At 38.2% G+C, this 22180-nt stretch overlaps 1 protein-coding gene across 1 annotated transcript in view; it reads right to left on the reverse strand.

Moving 5' to 3' along the window:
- LOC122791403 (neuronal acetylcholine receptor subunit alpha-7-like) overlaps positions 1-22180 on the reverse strand; it is a 2335909-nt gene that overhangs the window by 1166214 nt on the left and 1147515 nt on the right. Inside the window, exon 5 of the mRNA XM_044059149.1 lies at positions 17887-17966. Within this exon, the coding sequence (XP_043915084.1) occupies positions 17887-17966 (80 nt within the window). The remainder of the gene's footprint in view (positions 1-17886; positions 17967-22180) is intronic.

Consider the following 22180-nt stretch of genomic DNA (forward strand, 5'->3'; position numbering starts at 1 on the left):
TTCAACAATTGGCTTAAGTGTTGGTGTCATTCAAAGGGGATCCAATGCCTGTCAGCCTGGGATGACATGCTCGACAAGCCACGATGCTTCGCTAGGGACGGCTTGCACCTGTCACCCCAGGGCTTTCGGATATTGGCAAAGGCTCTTGCTACCCCCATAGTGCCTTTTTTAGGCAAGGCTCAAAAGACAAACCCACCTCCATAGGTATCACAAGGGATAAGAAACTAAGAGTAATGCTACTCAATGCCAGAAGTCTAAACCTCAAGATGCACACACTCGAAACTCTCCTTAGCATGGAGAACATCGATATCTGTGCAGTAACAGAAACCTGGTTCAAGGCTCGAGAGCACCCCAGCACTACCAGGTTATACCTCATACCATGCTTTTCGGCCCCAAAACTTGGACTGAACCACAAAAGGAGGGGGAGTATCAATATTTGTCAAAGATACCCACACCTCCAGGTTGGTGGCACAGCACGAAGCATCAGAGACTATCCATGTGCAACTAACTGTGGGTTAAACTGCCTTCCAGTTTATAGCCTGCTACAGACCACCCTCCCAAACACAGGAACCCCACTTGGCCTTCCTGAGAATACTGGAAAATATGAAGGTCTCTCCAAACACCATTATATTGGGCGACTTCAACTACCCAAACATAGACTGGGAGCATTACTCTAGCTCCAACACCCTAGCCCAAAGGTTCCTAGAATTTATAAACTCAAATGCTATGGAACAACTTGTTACCACTCCCACAAGAGGGAAAACATACTGGACCTGATCATCACCAACATGGGGACACTATGCTCCAGACCAGAAGTGTATCCCTCACTGGTAAGATCAGACCATAAACTAATCTCACTGGATATTCACATCCCGACGCCACCCCCTGCCCAGAAAACCACAGTGAAAAACTTCTCTAAAGCAAATTTCACACGCCTCAAAACCGAGGCGAAATCCTTCAAAGCCCCCGGGCCTGTGGAAAATACGGCCCAGACCGCAGAATCCTTTATAAACGCATTCTATGAACACCTTCAGGAATACATGGATCATGCAATCTCAAATAAAACCAAGACCCAATCCTCCAAAGGCAGACGTCCTGTCTGGTGGACCCCAGCCATAAACAAACTATACAATAGAAGGAGGAAGCTACTACATGATAGAGCAAAATCCCAAAAAGGGAAGGCATCTCTGATCAGTATTAGCAAAAAACTACGGGCACTCATAAAATCGACTAAGGTCAGCTTCGAGAGAAAAATTGCACAGGACACTAAGGATAACCGCAAGGCTTTCTTTAGTTATGTTAGGAACCTGGGTGGGAATTCCCAGATATGCTCAGAATTAGTCCAAAATGACAAAAAATACACCGAGCCCACAGACATTGCCAACATCCTAGCTGACAGGTTCAGTGCAAACGTCTCCCCCCTCTCCCCACCAAAAGGACAAATATCTATCCCAACAGAGTGCTGCCCCCCTGACATCTCAGATGCTCAGGTAAGAGCCGCCCTCTCCAAAGCAAAAAACACAGCATCAATGGGACCAGATGGTGTCCCGGGCTGCGTCCTACATGAACTCCAAGAAGAGCTAAACCCAAACATAAAACTACTGTTCAATCTTAGCCTTACTAGAGGATATGTACCCAAAGAGTGGCGTACAGCAACAGTGGTCCCTCTCCACAAAGGTGGTGCCTCAACGGATCCTGGAAACTATTGCCCCATAAGCCTGACTAGCTTGGTCTGCAAAGCTATGGAAAGGATCATCATGGACCTCATAAATAAAGATATTGGGGACCTACAGACACTGGATCCTACCCAGTTTGGCTTTGTTAAGGGCAGATCCTGCCTCTTAAACCTGGTCGATTTCTTTGAAACAGTCACCAAGGCCATTGACGAGGGGAAGGTGGTCCACACAGCCTACCTGGACCTCGCAAAAGCCTTCGATACAATACCCCACTCGGGCATTATAGATAAAGCTCACCAGCTTAAATATAAACCCCTATGTCACTAGATGGGTTGCAAACTGGCTCAAGGACAGAACCCACATGGTTAGAATTGCTGGAGCCATGTCAGACTCCAAACCAGTTACAAGTGGCGTCCCACAAGGCTCAGTCCTGGGACCTCTCTTGTTCGGTATATATTTCTCGGTGGTACAGCCCAACACGGAAGGACTGTGGCTGACCAAGTTCGCAGATGACTGCAAACTGGGTGTCATAATCAACTCTCCAGCTGACACAAGCATCCTCCAAAAGGGCCTCATAGAAACAGACAACTGGTGCCAGAGCCATGGCCTCAAGCTAAACGCCAAAAGTGTATAGTCATCCCTTTGGCAAAACAAAGTGCCCACAAATTACCACATAGGTGGTAATCCATTAAGTACAGAAGAAGTCATTAGGGACCTGGGGACCCAAGTTGATAGCAATCTCTCATTTGACAACCACGTGGCCAAAGTGGTTAGAAAAACATTTTATATAGCCCACCTAATCATGAAGGGATTCACATCTAGATCAGGGAGGTCATCGTGCCTCTTTACTCATCCCTCATCAGGCCCATAATTGAGTACAATGCCCCTTTTGGGATGTACCTTACCAGACACCTGCAGCAACTGGAAAGACCCCAAAAGTACCTCACCAAGAGGATCAAAGGGCTCAAACAGATGCCATATGCTGCCCGGTTAAAGAAACTCCAGCTCTACTCAGTGGCATACCGCCTGCTCAGAGGCGATCTGTGCCTGACGTATAAAGCCATGTCCAACCCAGAATTAATGGACATGCTGCACCTCAGAAAATCCAAATCCCATCGAGCCACGCTCGAGAGACTTGAACCTCAGCACTGAAATAAATAGGACATGCTGGAGGGACAGATTCATAACCCAGAGGCTCCCTTCACTCTGGAATAAAATCCCAGTCCAGGTTAGGCAGAGTCCCACATTGACTCTCTTCAAGAGGAATCTTGATGAGTGGATGGGAGATCGTAGGTTTACCCCGGCTATCACTTCTGTGTCACTGTTAGACAGAAGCACAGTATACTAACCTCAAAAAAAGGCATAGCAAAATTAATTTAAAATGGGTGGCGAAAGCCAAACACACTCTGGCTAGGCTTATAAATGCCCTAGGGCAGATAGCCTAGTATGAACCTATGAACCTATGAACCTAAAATAATAAAATAATAAATTTAAATTTATAATTTAAATAAATTAATTCTAAAATAAAGAAAAACTGGGAATTGTTCAGATGTAACCAGTCCTTATTTGACAAATTTGTTGGCTCTCCAAACATAGTATTCAAACGAGGTATGACCTTCAAAGATTTATTAGAAATTCTAAACCCCTCAGAGTAGGAGGAATGACCAAATAAATGTGAGAACTGTAACTTTTGTAAGCATGTTGATACGACTAACTCGTTTTCAGTGACTGGTTACAAATATAGATTGCAAGAAAGGTTTAACTGTAACTCCAAAGGTATAGTTGATTTGGCTAGATGTACTCATTGTCCTGCATTTTATGTAGGGAAAATGGAGCGTAGGCTCCATGATAGGATGTACGGACACTTGTACGCTGTAAGTCGTAACAAGCTTGACAATGCCCTGGCTAAACACATCCACTCAAACACGAACCATAAGTTTAAATTCTTGGCTATTGACAAAGTCAAGCACAATATTAGAGGGGGTTCGTTTGCCCTTAAACTGGAAGAGTTAGAACTAAAGTGGCAAATTAAACTGGATGCAAGTAATGTCCCTGGTTTAAATGAGACAAACTCTATTAGCAGTGTTCTAAAACTAGAGTTTACAGAGGTAAAAGGCCTATTCAAGGTCTTGTTTTATGTATAAATGGTTATTATGTTCTTATTACTAAAAAGAGCCTTTAAAAGAGTAGCCAATAGTAACCAGGATAGGACAATATTACATCTTAATTCTCCAGATATGGGATGGGGTAGTATCAGGGTAGTGGGTTTTGGGTGTTGGAGCCCTGAGTTATTTTACAGACTGCCTCTGTCCATAAGAGACAAGGGCAGTACTCCAGGAATGAATGTATAGTTCTCCATCCATTTATTCAAATTATTTTTTAAGAGAGTGAGGGACAGGCTTTGTTTTATAAAGATGGGAAGTTTATTTCATAGATAAGCTAGCCTTTGGGATATGAATCTGTCTGTCCAGCAGGTACTGTTAGAGTCACAAATAAGGTTCAGAGCCACGGAACATATTTTTCTTGCAAATGTGTAACACTTTCATCAGGGCTGGATCAGAGAATGCCTTGTAGGTTAAGCATAAATCCCCTCTCATAAATAATATGAGACAGAGTGAAGGAACAGGGCATTTAGTCAGTCTGCATAAGACACTTGTTTTACACTTTCTATTTTTTATTGAGAAACCTCTGTCGCTGCTCCATTTGGTGTAAGTACCTGGTTAGGTACATACAGAAGGGAGCACTGAACTGGATTATGGGCCTGATGAGGGCTGAGTACAATAGTCCTATGACTTCCTTTGATCTTGATGCCATGTCTTTAATTATACGTTGACCCACACAGAAGGACTTCCTCACTACCATAGCTACCCGGTAGTCAAAGTTTAGGTTACTATCTTTATGTGTTGTAGGTTCCTCACCACTGGGTCTACTTTTAGGGGTGTGCTATCAATAATATAATTTGCAGGGATATCTATTTACCAAAGGGTATGATTACACATTTTTTTAGCATGTAGTCTCAGACCCTGGTTTTGGCATATGTCATTTGTCATTTTTAGGTCTGTTTGTAAGATGTCAACTTTGTTTGGAGATTCGGTGATTGTTCCCAGCTTACAGTTGGCAGCAGACTTGGTAAGCCAGAGGTCCACAACATTGGCCTTCACTTCAGAGAAGTATATACCAAACAGGAGGGGTCCCATCACTGAGCCCTGTGGGACACTGCTAGTAACGGGTTTCTTATTGGAAGCAGATGCTAGGTGTTTATGCCTAACTCAGTAGGTTTATCTATGATCCCTGAGTGGGGGATTGTGTTGAAAGCTCTAGCGAGGTCTAGATAAATGATGTATACCATTTTTCCCTCATCCATGGCCCTGGGTGACTTTCTCAAAGAATTTCACTAGATTGAGTAGGCAAGACCTCCCTTTCACAAAGTGAAATTGTGTCTAGTCCAGTGTTTGGAGAGTTGCTATGTTGTTATTGTTCAGGTCCATGATAATTCTGTCCATGACCTTGCAGATAAGATGAGCCAAGCTTATGGGTCTGTAGTTCCCTGGGTCAGTTTAATTATGTGATGTCAACACAGTTACAGATGAAGATACAGCGTTTCTTTTCTCTTTGACAATGCAACTGATATAATTTCTCTTGAAATGAGTGAGAGTGTAGGCTCATACTTTTATTTTGATTTTAATTTTTAATGTAGTTGTTTAATTTTAACATTATTAGTAAAGTGATTCATCTCTGACCTTTTACAGCAATGAATCAAGAACATTATGAAAGGTAAATGCATGCACACGCGCGCACACACACACACACACACACACACACACACACACACACACACACACACACACACACACACACACCCATACACACACACACAGAGTACCCTTGGTGATGTGTAGCATTTAGGAACCTTTGCTAATGTTCTATAGGTTCATCTCCCACATACATTGGATAACAAATGTGTTATCCAATGTATGTGGGAGATGATGCTCAGCTTTCTAAAGTCATGTTTCCATCACGTTGAGGGTCTGAAAGTATGGAGCCCTTTCACTCACTATTTGACAATCTTTTACTCTTATCATAAGCATCTTGCATACTTTCTGTTGTATAGCCTTTCTCTGTAACTCAGATATTCAAAAACACTTTAAGTTAACCTTTTCTCTAGGAATGACCTGAATACAGTAGAATGACATTACGGCAGCACTAAATATGCATGCGTGTTCTTTAATAAAAAGTTTTTTTATTTATTTTTCCAAAGCAAAGGGACTCAAAAATGGCCGGTTTCAACGAAAAACTTTATTGTCTACACCACAAGCGCTTTCTCAGACTAATCTGCTTCATCAGGTAATGCCTCTCTAATGAAAAATACCAACTTAAATACCATTTACTACCCCTTCAATTAGTCATGTGACACTAGTGTGCTTACATTTAAACAAACATCCTCGTGGTATATGCCACCCTTTAGTCCAACAAAAGCTTCCACTGCCTTTACCCTGCAAGGAATGGAAGCTAGAAAAGCAGCGTGCTCGTTCGAGAAGTCGCAGCAGAAACAAGAGGAAGCAGGAAGAGAGTCCATCGAATGCGGCCAGCACAAAAAAGTTAGTAAGTTACTTAACTCTAGTGTGAATGACTTAATTTGTAATCTTTCATCTTACCGAGTGTGAAAAGCGAGTGTTGCAAAAGAGACTGTCCTTTATCCCTATACAAACATCAGATTTTACTCAGGTTATATTGGATGTGAAACTTTTTGCGAGGAATATAATGTTAAAATTGATGTATAATGATGATGATAATAATATGACAGAGAGTCATGGTTTTAACAGAGGTACATTTTTTAAGAAACCAAGTATGTATGTACCTATCTTAAATCCGTTGGTAAGTGCATTTGAAAAAATTCTGTATTGAAGAAATTTACAGTATTTGTAATAGCCGTAAGAAATGCAAAGTCCATTTTAATTTAAGCAAAGAAGAGTATTTAGCCTTAAGCGACCTGCAAGAAAATGATAAGGTAGTAATTAGACCGTCTGATAAAGGGGGACCGATAGTCTTAATGGACACAAAATATTATAATGATGCTATGACTAATATGCTAGCAGATAGAAGATTCTATGTGCTTGTTAATTTAAAAAGAATTGAGTCTATGAAGTTGAATGTAAAACAATCACTTAATAAGTTGTATTTTGAAAAAATGTTAAATAAAGAAAGATTAGACTATCTTACAGTAAAAGATACGCTGTTACCAATAATACAAGGTTTCCCTAAAGTTCATAAAAATGCACAGAAACCTCTATTACGTCTTATTGTTGCTGGATGCAACTGGTTGACAGAACCCCTTTCTATTTACTTGGAAAAAACATTAAGAACTTTGTTGAATGAGAATATGTTTATCCTGAGGGAAACTGAGCCTTTCTTGCATGACTTGTTTGTTCATTTGGAAAGTTGTAAATTCCCCAAAAATAACTTTATTTTTGGTCACCATGGATGTGACCTCCTTATTTTAATACCTAAAAAGGAGGGGGTCATTAAGGTTAAACAGTTTTCACAAAGGTTTTCTAAATTGGGCAAAGTAGATATTGTCCTAGTTTGTACACTGTTAAAAATTGTGCTGGAGCATAATATTTTTGTGTTTAGTGATTCCATCTATTGGCAGTGTCATGGTATAGCTATGGGCACTTCGTGTGCCAATAGCTACGCCAACACTGTCATGGCTATGTGGGAAATGGAACATGTTCTTGAAGGGACTTACGTCAAATTTATATCTTTCTGCAGGAGGTTTGCAGATGATTTCATTTTTCTTTATGGAGGTACTCAACAACAATTAAAAGAGTTTGAGGTGTTTGTGAATAATATTGCCAGCTATTTGCATTTTTCCATGAATGAAGCTATACAAAGTATACATTTTCATGATGTTACTGTGAAGGCAGATGAGAATGGTTCTATTTTCTTAAAGCTATATAAAAATCCCTGTCATGTTAATCATCTTTTGTGTAGAGATAGCATGTACCCTGACTACATTTTTAATAATCTGGTCAAAAAGCTAAATTTTCGAGCCTCTAGGTTAAATGTACATGATAATGATTTTCAAGAACAGATTAAGACAACCCAACACTGTTTAAATGAAAGGGGTTACAGTGACCATGAAATAGTGGAGAATGTAGAAAAGGTTAAGAGTTTAAGGGGGACCACAGCAAGACCTTATTTTTCAGAGTATATGCCAGTTAAAACAGTACATAATAGGAATACTCATAATAAACTGAGGGTGCCACTGCACTATTCCAGCAATGTTTCTGTGTACATGAATGCCATTAGGAAACATTGGAAGTTACTTACAACAGATAAGGACATAATAAGAGTAATAGATCCTATGCCTAAGTTTTTATTTAAAAATATGAAATCTCTGAAAATAACTTTATGTCATCCTAGGAATAAACATGAATATAGCCATAATGCCACTTTACCCTGGGGCAATTGTGGTGTTTGCATTTATCTTGATAGTTGTGCTAGTTTTATACATCCAGATCAGAATAAAATCTACAAGTTCAATATATTTTTGCAACCTGTAGTACCTCACATGTCTATTTGGCTTATTGCTCACAATGTTTTAGATTCTATGTAGGTAAGACAGATAGAACACTCAGGCAAAGAATAAAGCAACACCTCTATAATATTAATAGGGGGTTATAAAACTAGTGCTTTAACCAAGCATATTCTGGCTAGTAGTCCAGAGCATAGTTTTAGGTTCCTGGTTATTGGGAGGGTTCATGAGACCTTAAGAGGAGGTGATATTAGAAGTACTGCTGAGCAACTTGAATCCAAGTGGATTATTAGATTGAGAGGTGATAGTGGCCATGGACACAATGATTTGGTGCCTATAAAGCCCAAGTTAAAATCTAGGAACTTAAGACATTGAAAATTTTATATGTCAATATTTTATATGCCAAAAATATATTTTTGAAATATTTTTGAAATGTTTTATATGATATATGCTTATTTTATTGTATATATGTTTATGTTTGTGGTACATATTTTTAAGCATTCTATGTAGGAAAAACTAATCAGATGTTTAAACATTGCATTTTGAGACATCAAAGAGATATTACCACTAAAGATCCACATAATGCTTTAGCAACGCATGCTGAAAGAAATGTCGGTCATTCTTTCACTTATAAGGTGATAGAGAATGTATATAGTGGAATAAGGAAAGGCGACATTGAAAATATTACTGAACACAGGGAGAGTAAGTGGATTGTGAACCTCCGTGCTGATATTGAGCCAGGCTTGAATAACATCATTCCACTGAAACCTATACTAAAAGATAGAAGACCAACTATCAGCTAACATGGAGGTGTGTCTGGCTTAATAATTCATGACTGGTCACACCTCTCAAAAGCAAAAGGTATAGGAAATGGAACACCTCCAGCTGAGAGGAAAGAGGATTGGTGCGTTTAAACAGCTGATTGACAATGTGATGATTGAATGATTGTCTCAACAGTAAAGGAAGCAAACACTATAAAAAGGAACTTCCAGTCCCAATCTCTACGATCTGAAGAAGATACCGAAAGTGCTTTTCATTTGGAATACATAGGGACTGTTTTAATCTACATCAAGATTTTAACCTGACATGAAGATTTTAACTTTTCCTACAATAAGAGGATTTTAACTGCCATTAACGCTAGAAGCTTTTATTTGATCTGTTAGACTGGTTAAGCTGTTATCACAGTTCATCACAGTCACATAGCAGCTACTACATCTTCAGTGTGGATACTTTGTATATCAGACCAAAAAGATTGGATACTTTGAAGCCATCATAAGACTGGAAACTTTGGAGCCATCATTTCGCTATGGTATAACTGCATTCACAGCGTGAATATCTTGTAAGTGTATTTAATTTAAGTACTGGAAATGTATGCAAGTTTTTTGCTATATATGTTGCACTTTTAAGTGTTATATCATTTAACCACACTACCTATTCTCCAAGAGAACTTTACTTCATTGGCTATTGTTGTACAGCGTTTCATTTTGAATACTATTTTTAAGAGGATGTTTGTTTAAATGCAGGTACACTAGTGTCACATGACCAATTGAGGGGGTAGTAAATGGTATTTAAGTTAGTATTTTTCATTAGAGAGGCATTACCCGATGAAGCAGCTTAGTCTGTGAAAGTGCTTGTTGTGTAGACAATAAAGTTTTTCATTGAAACTGGCCATTTTTGAGTCCCTTTGTTTTAGAATAATTATCTGTTGGCTGTTTTTTGTATTGGGACTGATGTACCAGAGTAGGTTGGTATTTGTGTTTTTACTACTTCTTTTATTTCTTATTTTTATAGCTTGGGGAGTTCAGCATCTAGCTGAAGTGAAGGCAAATAGATCAGTTTTCTTTTCACTAATTTTACTACGCTCTACTGCTAAACTAGCTTCCATGGCTTCAGAATGTCAGTGTGGTATATTTATTCTGATCTTCTACCAGTCTAACTATATAGTTTGCCTCATTTAATCTATTTGTTAAATTCAATGGACCTTGACATTAGTCCTTATATTTGTTTTCTGCTGAAGGAGCCCCATTTAACATCTGGTCTCCATATTAAAATCCGCTGGTCCTTGCATTTACATTATAATCCCATTGTTGTATAACTTGTTCTCCTTTCATGTGATCCCATACTAAGGGAGTCATCACTTTCAGCCGATCATGCATATCGGTGTAGTGTTTTTTGATACCTTTAAATGGGAGTTTCTCATCCTGCTAAGTTTCTCTAGTATTATATAACAGTGTCTGAGGGTGAGAAACATAAAATAGCTCAAAAGGACTGAACTCTGTCAAAGCCCGTAAAGCTTTTCTCTTGACAGACAGGAGATATAGCACTATTTCTCCCAGTGCTTGCTATCTTCCTCAATAAAGTTTTTAGCATGGATTTAATTGCTATAATCATCAAACTTCTTTTGCCCATTTTTACATGAACTTTGGCTACTAAGTCAATGGTTGCCTCTTTTCTCTATGCAGAACTACTCCCCTGCCTTCTTCAATAGTCATGCCTGCCTGCCTCACAGCTTCTCTCCCACACAATTCATCTAAGTCTTGACTGAATGCTTTCAGCTCATGTTGCATTTTGTCTTTTTCCTATGCATTTGAATGAATCACTGAAATCATTCTCCTTCACCTTCTCTGTAATTGGAGCTATGCTGGTTTCTGCTCTGATGTCATTTCTTTGTCTGTCCCACAGTGTGCATCCTACTGCCCATCTCAGTCACTTCATCTCTGTCATCTCAAGCTTCCTCAACTGCTTTGCTATCACTACTCAGATCTATGTGCCATACAGAAGCATTGGTTACACCACTGTTTTATCCACTTTACATTCCAACTTATTTGGTACTTTTCTGTCATACATTAACCCTGACAATGTACCCCAGTTGTCTGCAGCTGCTGTGATTATAGCTTTGATCTCCTCATTTAAACTTCCTTTCTCCTCAGGCACCCCATCCAGATACCCAAATCTGTTAAACTGCTCCACCAATTTCCCTTCTATCTCAATGTTAAACTTCTTGTGACTTATCACACTTGCTTCCATGACCCCTATCTTGTCCTGGTTGGGACAACTGTTTCATTTAGGATAACTTTTCAATCACTGATTCTACCCTAATGTCCTTTCCTTACTAGGAGGAAGTCTACCTGAGTTTCATGTTGGCTAGTCTTGTATGTGATGTTGTGATTCTCTGTCTTGCTCAACCATATGTTGAGCACCATCAAGCTATTTGCCAGACAGAAGTCTAGAATGGGGTCCTCCTTCTTTATTCTTGTTGCCCCATCAGGCAGTACTCATACCCTGTTCTGCCTGTCATGATCTGTACATTCATGTTCCTCATCAACACCAATTCATGTTGTAGTACATTATCTAGTAGGTCCTGAAACTGCTGCCTGAATGTCCTCTTTTTCTGAGTATTGGCATAGACTGAGATTATGAATACTGCCCTATCATTACACTGCTGTCAAACTGCCATGAGTCTGTTATTAATGCTGATGACACCTTTTACTGTCTTTTGAAGCCTCTTCCACGCCATTTCTAGTCTATTCTCCCCCTTAGTAGTCGTCGCTTGATACCAAGGCAAGTTGTTTAGCTGCACTGCCCTTCTATCATATCTCCTGGATATTGAGGATTTCCAGATCCCTCCTTAATTCCTCTCCCCCAATTAACAAATTCAAAATAAAATAAACAAATAAATAAAGCATGCAGACATGTACATTAAACATAGTGTGTAACGAGATCAGAAACATTTAAATAAGGATATTGAGTGTAGTAGGAAAACATTTTATGGATATACAAGATGTGATAAGGATAAAAATAAATAGACAAATTGAGTTCATATTGTCAAACGCAACACACTGTAGAAATATGTACAAGATCTTTTGTAAAACAGTTTGGCTCCATAAAGGGGGAATTAATTTGTGATGGTAACATCAGATACTGAAATTAAATTAGACTATATTGCAAAAATACAATACAAAATGGACTATAGTAAAGCATAAGCATGAAACCAAATTAGTAACAAGGACTAGAGAAGACTTCAACATGAACTTACAGTATCGTTACATTTGTTTTCTATTAGCTCATTTAAACACAAAGAGATTCTTCAAGAATGGAGACATGCACTTTTGAAACCCATATTTATTGTGAAGAAATAATGGAGAAGGTTATTTTGGGTAAATTATTCTCAGGATTGGAAAGGTTAGGGCATGAAAACAAATATCAGGTTGCATATGTTGACAAAAGGTCTATAAATACTTGTAACATGATGTTGTATAATAGTATAATAACAGCTGTTAATGAAAATGAGTGCTGTGATGTAATGTATGTCGACCTATCTTCAGCTTCTGATAATCATATATAAACACACTGATCAATAAATTATAACAACTAATAACTAATGTACTCTTAATAAGATGGATAGTTAAATAGCTTGCAAATAGGATATGGCAAGTATGCTGTAGCAGTTAAAGAGAAGCACTCTTAGATTACCATCAGGGTATCCCACAGGGTTCTGTCTATGTCCCATGTTTTTTTAAGATTGCAGACTGCTGAGTTATTTTTTTCATGCAAGTTGTTCTACAGTCTGTACGCAAATTACTTGATAATGGGGAAACCATTTATGCTTGTTATTGATAGGGTATATCTGCAAAAGAACTTGCCAAAATTGACCATTTAGGCACAGCAGAATAATGTGCCAACAAATACACCAAAACTAAGCATATGCGATTGGGGAGACATTTATTATAGGGTGAGCACTTAATACACACAATGATTTAAACTGTAGATTTATTGAAAGAACTGGGTATATTCATAGTCACAGCACTGGTTGGTTAATAATTGTTACAAAACTATAGGCTGTATAATAGGAGTTATAAAGTAAAAGATAAATGATGAAATCGTTTGTAATTCAGACTCCAACTAACAAATGAAATGATAATATAGGAACCTTAAAAGAAAATTAGAATTAGTAAACTGGAAAGAGTACAGTAGAATATATCAAGGGCATTTATGTATGTGAAAATTTGTTATTAAGAAATAATTAACTATCTGAACTTGTATAGTGTCTCCCATAACTCATTCATGCTAATGGAGCTCTTGAGGTTTGTATTCCTAACTCCCAAAGACTTCATCCAAGGCTTTTTGACAAAATCAAGTTATGGTCTCACACTTCAAACAAATATTGATATCTCTGGGGTGGTAAGGATTAGTAAGGAAATGTAAATGGCAAACTCTTCAGCACTAATTAATCTTTACAGTGGTAGTGTTCATTAGATTCTAGGTTAAACCAGATTTTATAAGTCAGATCAGAGTACACAGTTGCTATTAATCATGTAATGCTGTGAAAGCAATGTTAAATGGTTCAGTAAAATTACACACATGCTGTCAAAAACATTTTATTCATCCTTTTGAGAAGTTTTATATGAGCTATGCAGTTCTGTCTTTGTCACTTGGATGTTGAAATATTTAGAAAAAAAATGAAAATTCTGACAAGATAAATAAATAGTATATGAAGAACCATAAAAATTATGGCAAGATAAATAAATAGTATATGAAGAACCATTAATATCTTTTTTAGAAGCACTATACAGAGGTCAAATACCCATGTAGTTGTATTACCTATCATGTAAGCTTTAAGATGATATCTTCAATAGTGTGTATGTGGTATGGTTTGGAAATTACTGCTGCAAATACAAACAGTCTATATTAGAGGCTTCACTAGAATGTAACTGTAGAAGCACTTGAAGTGGCCATTAGGCTATTCAGGTAAGTTGGGCATTTAGAGGCAAATATCTGTATGAATGTAATAGAAAAACAGTGGGCGACCTGTGTAGGAGGTTATATAGGAATGAGAGCTGTACTAACTGATTCTTTGAGAGAGTAGCTGATGCCTGGAGTAGGCTACCAAATTATATTAATGCAAATTTAGATAGCATGGACACTTATTATAGGGATGATTGCTCTAGTATATGGGCAGGGTAGAAGGGGATTGCTACCTGGGTCTAAAATAAGTATGTGTGTATGTATGAAGTGGAGGCCATGGCCACGTCCCTAAAGAAAGAAAAATAAAGGAACAGCTTTCCCCCTTCATCTAGTCCCTCGTCAATAAAAGGTAACTCAAGAAAATAATTTTCTTCCACCAGGGTAGTTGTGGTTTCTGTTCCTCTTCTTCAGAAGTTAACTTGCTTCCTTTAGTCTCAGTGTCTTGCTTCTGTTTCTGACAGGCTACCTGCTTTGGCATAACAAGTAGAAGCTTAAGACAGTTTACGGTTTAGTTCCCTCTTTCTTTTTCCATTCAGTATGACATTATATTGTCTGTTCCTCATATTCTGCACCTCCTTCCCTTACTGCAGAATTAACTATGTATCCTTTCCTGCCAGTTTCCACACTGATCTCTTTTTTTACTTTAATAACTGAAGTATTTTTAAGCCTCAGAATCATATTTAATTAAGATCATAGGAGGTTACTAGGCTAACGGCCCCAGGGTCTTTACAAGCCCAGCCAAGTTCAACCCATATTCCCAAGTAATCTTTACCATTCCAAACAGAACACAACAGCAACAGTTCTAGTACAAGCAGGTTTTAGCCTCACAAAAATGCTCACCAAGAGTGGAGTTTGCCTGAAAGCAAATCTTTCCATTGCCAGAAGTTTTCCAATTGCCAGCCAAATCTTCAAAGGGGCACAAGGTTATGTTTTTGCTTTTTGCATAAGCTGAGAGATGCAAACAATACAGAGCAGTTTAACAATTGCTAATAAATAGGCAACACTGTATTCTCATATGGGGTGGCACAATGTCACACAGAATATAGTGTTGTTACCTCACATCCAGAGGTTCCCTGGTTCAGTTCTCGGATGGGATGCCTTCTGTGTGGAGTCTCCATGTCCGCCCTGTGTTTGATTGGGTTTCCTTTGGATGCTTCAGTTTCCTCTCACATTCCAAAGACATGCAGTAGGTGGATTGGACACTTTAAATTGGCCATACATGTCAGCGTGCATGCGAGTGTGTGGTGTGGAACTACAACTGCAACAGGGCTAGCCACTGAGTGGTGTGAACTTCAGCTCTACATGACTGTCACTGTTGATGTGACACCCCAACCTCATGTGCAAAAATGAGAAAATGGTGTGATGGGTGGATGAGGACTCATGAAGACTTGCATTTCTTTATAGGGAAGGAAAGAACAAGTCAGACAGAGCATTTGTCTTTAAGTAACAGTAAATTGGAAACTCCCAGTTTGTAACAAATCTGAATTATCAACACTCCAATCTGCTGTGCTTGAATTAATAATATGTATTTCAGTTTAAGTTTTGCTTTATTTGAAAGGATGAATACATCTTTTTATCAAAAATTATGTGGAGACTCAAAGCTTCTTGACAAAGTTCAATTCAAACATAATTTCATTATTGCTTCATATCAATTGCACATTTTTCAAAGAGCCAGTAGAATGAAAAGAACTTACAAATACCAGGCTTTTCCAAAATAGAGGTGACACTATTTGTTTTCCCTTTACTGGACAAGAGCTTCTTTCCCTTTTTCAAGTTTCAGAGACATATCTAGATTGCCTTCATCTTTCACACACCTTTATATATCTATCTATCTATATATATCTATATATATATATATATATATATATATATATATATAGATAGATACACATATAGATAGACACACACACACACGCACTCACACACACACACACACACACACACACACACACACACACACACACACACACACACACACACACACACACACACACACACACACACACACACACACACACACACACACACACACACACACACACACACACACACAGAGTGGTGCAATGGGTAGTACTGCTGCCTCACAGCAAGAGGTTCTCTGGTTTAGTTCTTGATTGAGGTGCTTTCTGTGTGGAGTCTGCATGTCCTCCTTGTGTTCACGTGAGTTTTCTCTGGGTGCTATAGTTTCCTCCTACATTTCAAATACATGTAAAAGGTGGGTTGTACCCTCTAAACTGGCCATAGGTGTGAGAGTGTATGTGCGTGCGTGCGTGTGTGTGCGTGTGTGCGTGTGTGCGTGTGTGTGTGTGTGTGTGTGCGTGTGTGCGTGTGTGCGTGTGTGTGTGATATGAAAGAATACCCATGAAAGGGCTAGCTGGCAGATTGAATATTGACTCTAGATGATTGTCAGTGTTGAAATGACACATTGTTAAAGTGTGCCTTCAAATAATATGCAGCTGGACTTTCATTAGCCCTAATGGGTCTAAGAGGCTTTTGCAATGATTTTTTTTACAACCTCAGAGTATCAGATGACTTGGCAATGACCACTAGTTTTTGGCCAAGGACCATTGATGGACCTCAAAAATACATATAATGTAGTATGGTACATTGAACAACTTTAGTAGTGTTGAACAAGGAAATTCTGTGTGGGCTACCATTTCTAAATCACAATCTAGCATACTGCAGATTCTGTTGTGGAAAACATGAAACATTTCCACCAACACATCTAAAGCAGTCTATGAAACTTTCCATCAAGCCCTTACCTAAACAACACTTAAACCACATGTGGTTGTGTACATGTTGCAAACCTGGATAGCTCCATTTTCATTTGTAATAGTCTCTATCCCTTTATTACATTTGTCCTCTTCTACACAACAAACTTTTCTACCACTCATTTCATACCTCTCAACCCCTTACTGTAAAAACAAAAAAATGGACAAAGTCAAAAATAATTGGTGGACAAAGATCCAAAAATTGGGACAGATTTTAAATATTGCTCTTACAATTTTAGCAAGTTACTAGAATGACAGGTTTAGAATTAGTAGGCATTTTCTGAAGGATATTTACTGTGAAACACAAATGCATGACATTATTTAGTAACTTCAGACCTCTATGAATTGTTGGAAGTTCACAAATTTTATGTGAAATAGACTAAAAATATCAGTTAAAAATCTGGACATTCTGCAAAAATGTAGACAGTTGAGAGGTATGACTCATTTTCAGTTACATTCCTCTCTCAATCTCCACTTTAAATTTCAGTTTATTTCTCACCTTCCCACTCCAAGTACTTTTCACCACTGGCTTATAACCAGGTGTGAAGTCAGTATGTACTCTAGTATTCTTAACAAAAATAGTATTAACTCATCACCACACAAAAATGCCTGTTCTGTCTTTGTACAATGTCACTGCAGAAACAAATTATCTGTTTGTTTCTATATGTCTTTAAATGCATCTCTGTAATGAAATCTACCTTTGTAAATAATCTGTTCTCTCATGATTATCCTAAATTTATCAGCTGGAGCTTTTCTTCCTGAGCCTCCTCTGAAATGCATTTTGCCAAGTCAGACTTTCCAGGTCATCAAATAAAATAAAATAAAATAAATATTTCATATTACATTGTCACTGTTTTAGTGACACCCTAACTCCCCTCTGCAAAAATGGGGAAAAAGGGGTTGAGAATTGGTGATTACATTGATATTTATATCAGCTGACATTCTTGGCTAATGTATGGTTGCTTCTATGAATTATCCTTAACTAATCATTAAATTAATTACAGTATGCAAAGGTATGAATGAGTAATAATATGTTTGTTAATGTATAACATAATGCAAAGCACATTTTCAGTTCCCAAAACATTCTTAATTAGAAACAAACAAGAAGTTATTTCTTTAAACAAAATTCATGATGAATCATTTAGTTCTAAATCCTTACCTGGGGGGATGTACTGGCATCCTCCAGAAGAATTTACCAACACGTTAGTATGAAAAGTGGCATCAAATCTTTCATCAGCACTAAAATTAAACAAAAAATGGATTTTTGAAAGTTAAAACAAAATTCATTATTGCAAGCATACAACTAGTCAACATTCAGATTTTCAAGTACAGAAGTTTTTTTGAAAGCAGAAATAACTTTACCTCCATGTCACTTCCTTAGATTTCAAGATTTGTTACTCTACCTGTTTTTTGAACACTCTGGGTTGCATGTGTAATTCAAGTCCTGTTTTTGCATGTGGGGGTTAAAACCCGGGCTCACACATCTCCCTTACAGTGATTTTCCCTCACCTGTTCCCTCTGATGTAATATGTCAGGAAAAAGGGGGTTTCCCCTCTAGTGTCTGTAGCCATATGAGTTAATCTGCATAATAACAATGCTACAATAGTAATATTATCTGTAAACGATAGCTAACTAATTTTGTTTGTTTGCTATATGACTTCTTTCCCAGAGTGCAGTTCAGTGACACTGTTGCTGTATGCAAATAATCTCCAATGTCTATGTGCTTGGTCATCTTAACTATGCATTTGCTTTACAACTGGATGCATATACTATAGTAACTTTTTACAAAAGGAATCCATGTTTATACTCAGCAACAATTGCAGAAACCATATTGCAACCGATATACACTACAAATAAGTTACCTTATCAAACTTTTCGGTAGTAGTTTTTGTGTCAAGACCATTGATGAACCCAAAAAATGCATATTCAATATCTACTTCCTTGAGATGTTGACATTTAAAGATGGGCTCCTTTGCTGACTGTATTTAACGCCTGGTCTTATTCACTTCTACTTCATGTTTTGAAAAAAAATAAGTTTAGTGTCAATGTCACTAAAGCATTTTAAACAGCTGCCCAGATTCCAGCTATATTACTTCAATAAATGGAGTAGGAGTCTGGTCCTGGTACTCACTGGGATAGATTTCAAAAGACTGGCTCTTGGCAAGTCTTTTGGAATCTGCCCAGTTATTTACCCTGGATGAAGTGACTTTGGCAATAAATTGTGTGAAAAAGAAGGATTTCCTGTCTCTCAATGCTACTTGGTGGTCAAAAGAGAAGAAGTTATTGACTCAGGTTCCAAGACCTTAGGATCTAAGGCATTTTGAATCCTTTAAAAGTGGTCATGATTGATGAATCAAAAGTATTGGTGCAGAATGGGGTGCTACTTATGGTATAAGTAGGAGATCTTCTTCTGGCTTTTCCCAGTTAGGGGTCGCCACAGCAGATCACCTGTCCCCTCATGATTGGCAGTAGAGTTTTTATGGTGTCAAGTTGCCAGCCTGGCACTCGACCTTCCATGGAAGGCACACACATGCATGTACTCATGCCTAGGGCCAATTTAGAGTGTCCAATCCACCTACAGCATGCCTTTGGGATGTGGGAGGAAACCGGAGCACCCGGAGGAAACCCATGCGACCACGGGGAGGACATGCAGATTCCACATAGAAGGCACCCCAGCCGTGGATCAAACAGGAGAACTTCTTGCTGTAAGGTGACAACACTAACCGCTGCACCACCGTGGCCATTCGGTATAAGTAGGAGATGAGAGGGTTTTTTTTGTCAAATGCAACAATGCTACACTTTTTTGCATTTAATATTAGCCTTTTGTTCAGTCCAGTATTAGCCTGTGAGGATTAGTTCTTGCTATATTGTCATGGTATTATTGGGTGATCAGACAGTAACACCCAACTTGCATTCACCAGCAAACTCTGTCAGACACAGAAACTTTAAAGGAGAAAGTCAATAGGCTGTGGTAAGCATTAACAAGGGAGGGTAATACTTTTGCCATTGTATAGGAGGGGACTATACTGGTAAAGACAAGATCAAGAATGTGTTATTCTAGTAAGTTGCTTAAGTAACTGTTCTAAGGAAGTATCTTTTATTAAGTCCAAGAATTGTTGAACTTATCCAACCTTTGAGGTATAGGTGTACCAGTTTAGAGATGGATAGTTAAACTCAGCATCAAAAGGGTATTTTCTATTATGGGTATTTCAGAAAGTATGTTCAAGAATCTCTCATGATCATCTTAGGACATAGACGGCATCCTCTCACAGGCAACACATTTGTAATTTGTTTTGGCTAGGTTAAGTTGGAATTCAATATGTTCTGTTTGCTGGCCTTGAGGGATCTGTCTGCAGGTGATACACACTGACAAATATGGAAAAGTCTGTGGATATTCCCTCAGGTCTGACTGTATAGTAAATGCTAAGCCCAGCTAAGGAGACAGTTCTGCCTTTACTATGAAACCAAGTTTCAATAACACCACAGAGATGGATGTGCTCAAGTTGCAGAAAGTGTCCAGATCAGGCAATTTGTTTTTATGACTTAAGGCATTGAGAAGAATAACCTCAATATAATTTGATTTGGAATGTATTGTAACTTTATTTTTATTTCCTATACTGGAATGTTATTATGACTTAAGGCATTGAAGAGAATAACTCTGATACAGTTTGGGTTGGAATTTATTGTAACTTTATTTTTATTTCCTATACTGGAATGTCTAAAAGCCAGACCCTGCTGAACAAGCACTATTGGGGTGGAAAGGACCTTGACAAGTATGGAGACACCATAGAAAGAGAGATGCTAGCTGTCCCTTGTGAAATAAGCCAATTTGTTTACCAACTAATTCCAAGTTGATGCATACAGGACTAATGCCTTACCTGTGCTTGGTACTCCTCAGTGTTGATCTCCTAAAGTCATTCACATCTACATGCGCTACCACGAGTTCATACTTATATATGCTTGGTCTAATGGACTGGAAACCTTTGTAACATCACTGATCCTAGTACTGGAGTGAAAGCTGTCACCCTGTCCTTGTCCACTTCATAAGCATGAAGTGAATGTGCCTGACAATGGAGTCACCCATTACTAGGACACTTCTAATTTCACTCATAGGTTTAGTGTCAGTAGACAGCTTAAAACTTGCAGAAGGGTGGTCCTTTGGGTCCCCTTCATAACACTGACCCACGATTCGTTGACTTTCAAAATGTCAAGATGAAAATGTCATACAATTACAACCATGAACTCCTGGAAAATTGTATTTCCTCTCCAGGAAAGTAACCGCTTGGCTACCAATGATAAAATCACAAATGGTACTAAATTACACCCACCAAAGTGGAAGGCTTCACCCTCTACTGTCCCTACTTAAATATACAAACTCCAAGACTAGGACACTTCTGATTGTACTCATAGGTTTAGTGTCAATAGAAAGCTTACAGCTTGCAGAAGGGTGATCCTTTGGGTCCCCTTCATAACACTGAGCCACAGTTCATTGACTTTCAAAATGTCAAGATGAAAATGCTGTACTTTTACAAGGATGAACTCCTGGAAAATTGTATTTCCTCTCTGGGACAGTAGCTGCTTGCCTACCAAAGATAAAATCGCAAATGGTAGCAAATTACACCCACCAAAGTGGAAGGCTTTCCCCTCCACTCCCCCTACTTAAATATACCAACTACCACACAAAAGAGATGAAAGCGAACAGCCAAAACCAAAACCAGTACCAAGGTTCGCTTGGAGAATCAAATAAGGGTCTAGACCAAGAAGGACTAATTCCAGTCAATTTATTGAAAAAGCGAAAAAAACACCACCCTATAAAAATATATAATAAAAAACTTTTATATAAATCATGAAAAACCTAATACACTTCTAATACAAAATGAAAAGTACTGCCATCTAGTGAAAAATTTACAATGTTGCACTTCTTAACTTTAATACAGGAACAATGGAAAGCATGTCATTGAGACCAGGACTTTTTGTGGCATCCAAAATTATCTGCCAAAATAACTCCCTATATTCTAATTTAGTTTCCCACATACCTCCCCTAACTTCTTTGGGGACTACTTCCAATACAAAAAACTGAAGGAAGCTTGTGAACAAATTAATGTGTGACGAAATAATGCATAATTCATATTTTCCTTTTTGATTTCATAATAATGCTCGTAGATTCTTAATTTTAACTTCCTCTCAGTTTTACCTACATAAAATGACTTGCAGTGATAACAAGTAGCTAAATACACCACACCATTGGTGTTACAGTTAGAAAAACTGATACTCTTAATATGCCTATTTCTATTAGGTATGTATATACTAGAATTGTTGGCTACATGTGGACATTGGGAACAGGAACCACATTTAAAGGTACCAACCCTTCTGGATGTACTTCCAAGACTTGAACTACCCCCAAACTCAAATAATCTCTTAAAATTCATATCCCTTCTGTATATAAATTTTAG

The sequence above is a fragment of the Protopterus annectens genome, chromosome 17.part0 (assembly GCF_019279795.1).
Source record: "Protopterus annectens isolate FY-2018-M chromosome 17.part0, PAN1.0, whole genome shotgun sequence".
Lineage (NCBI taxonomy): Eukaryota > Metazoa > Chordata > Ceratodontiformes > Protopteridae > Protopterus > Protopterus annectens.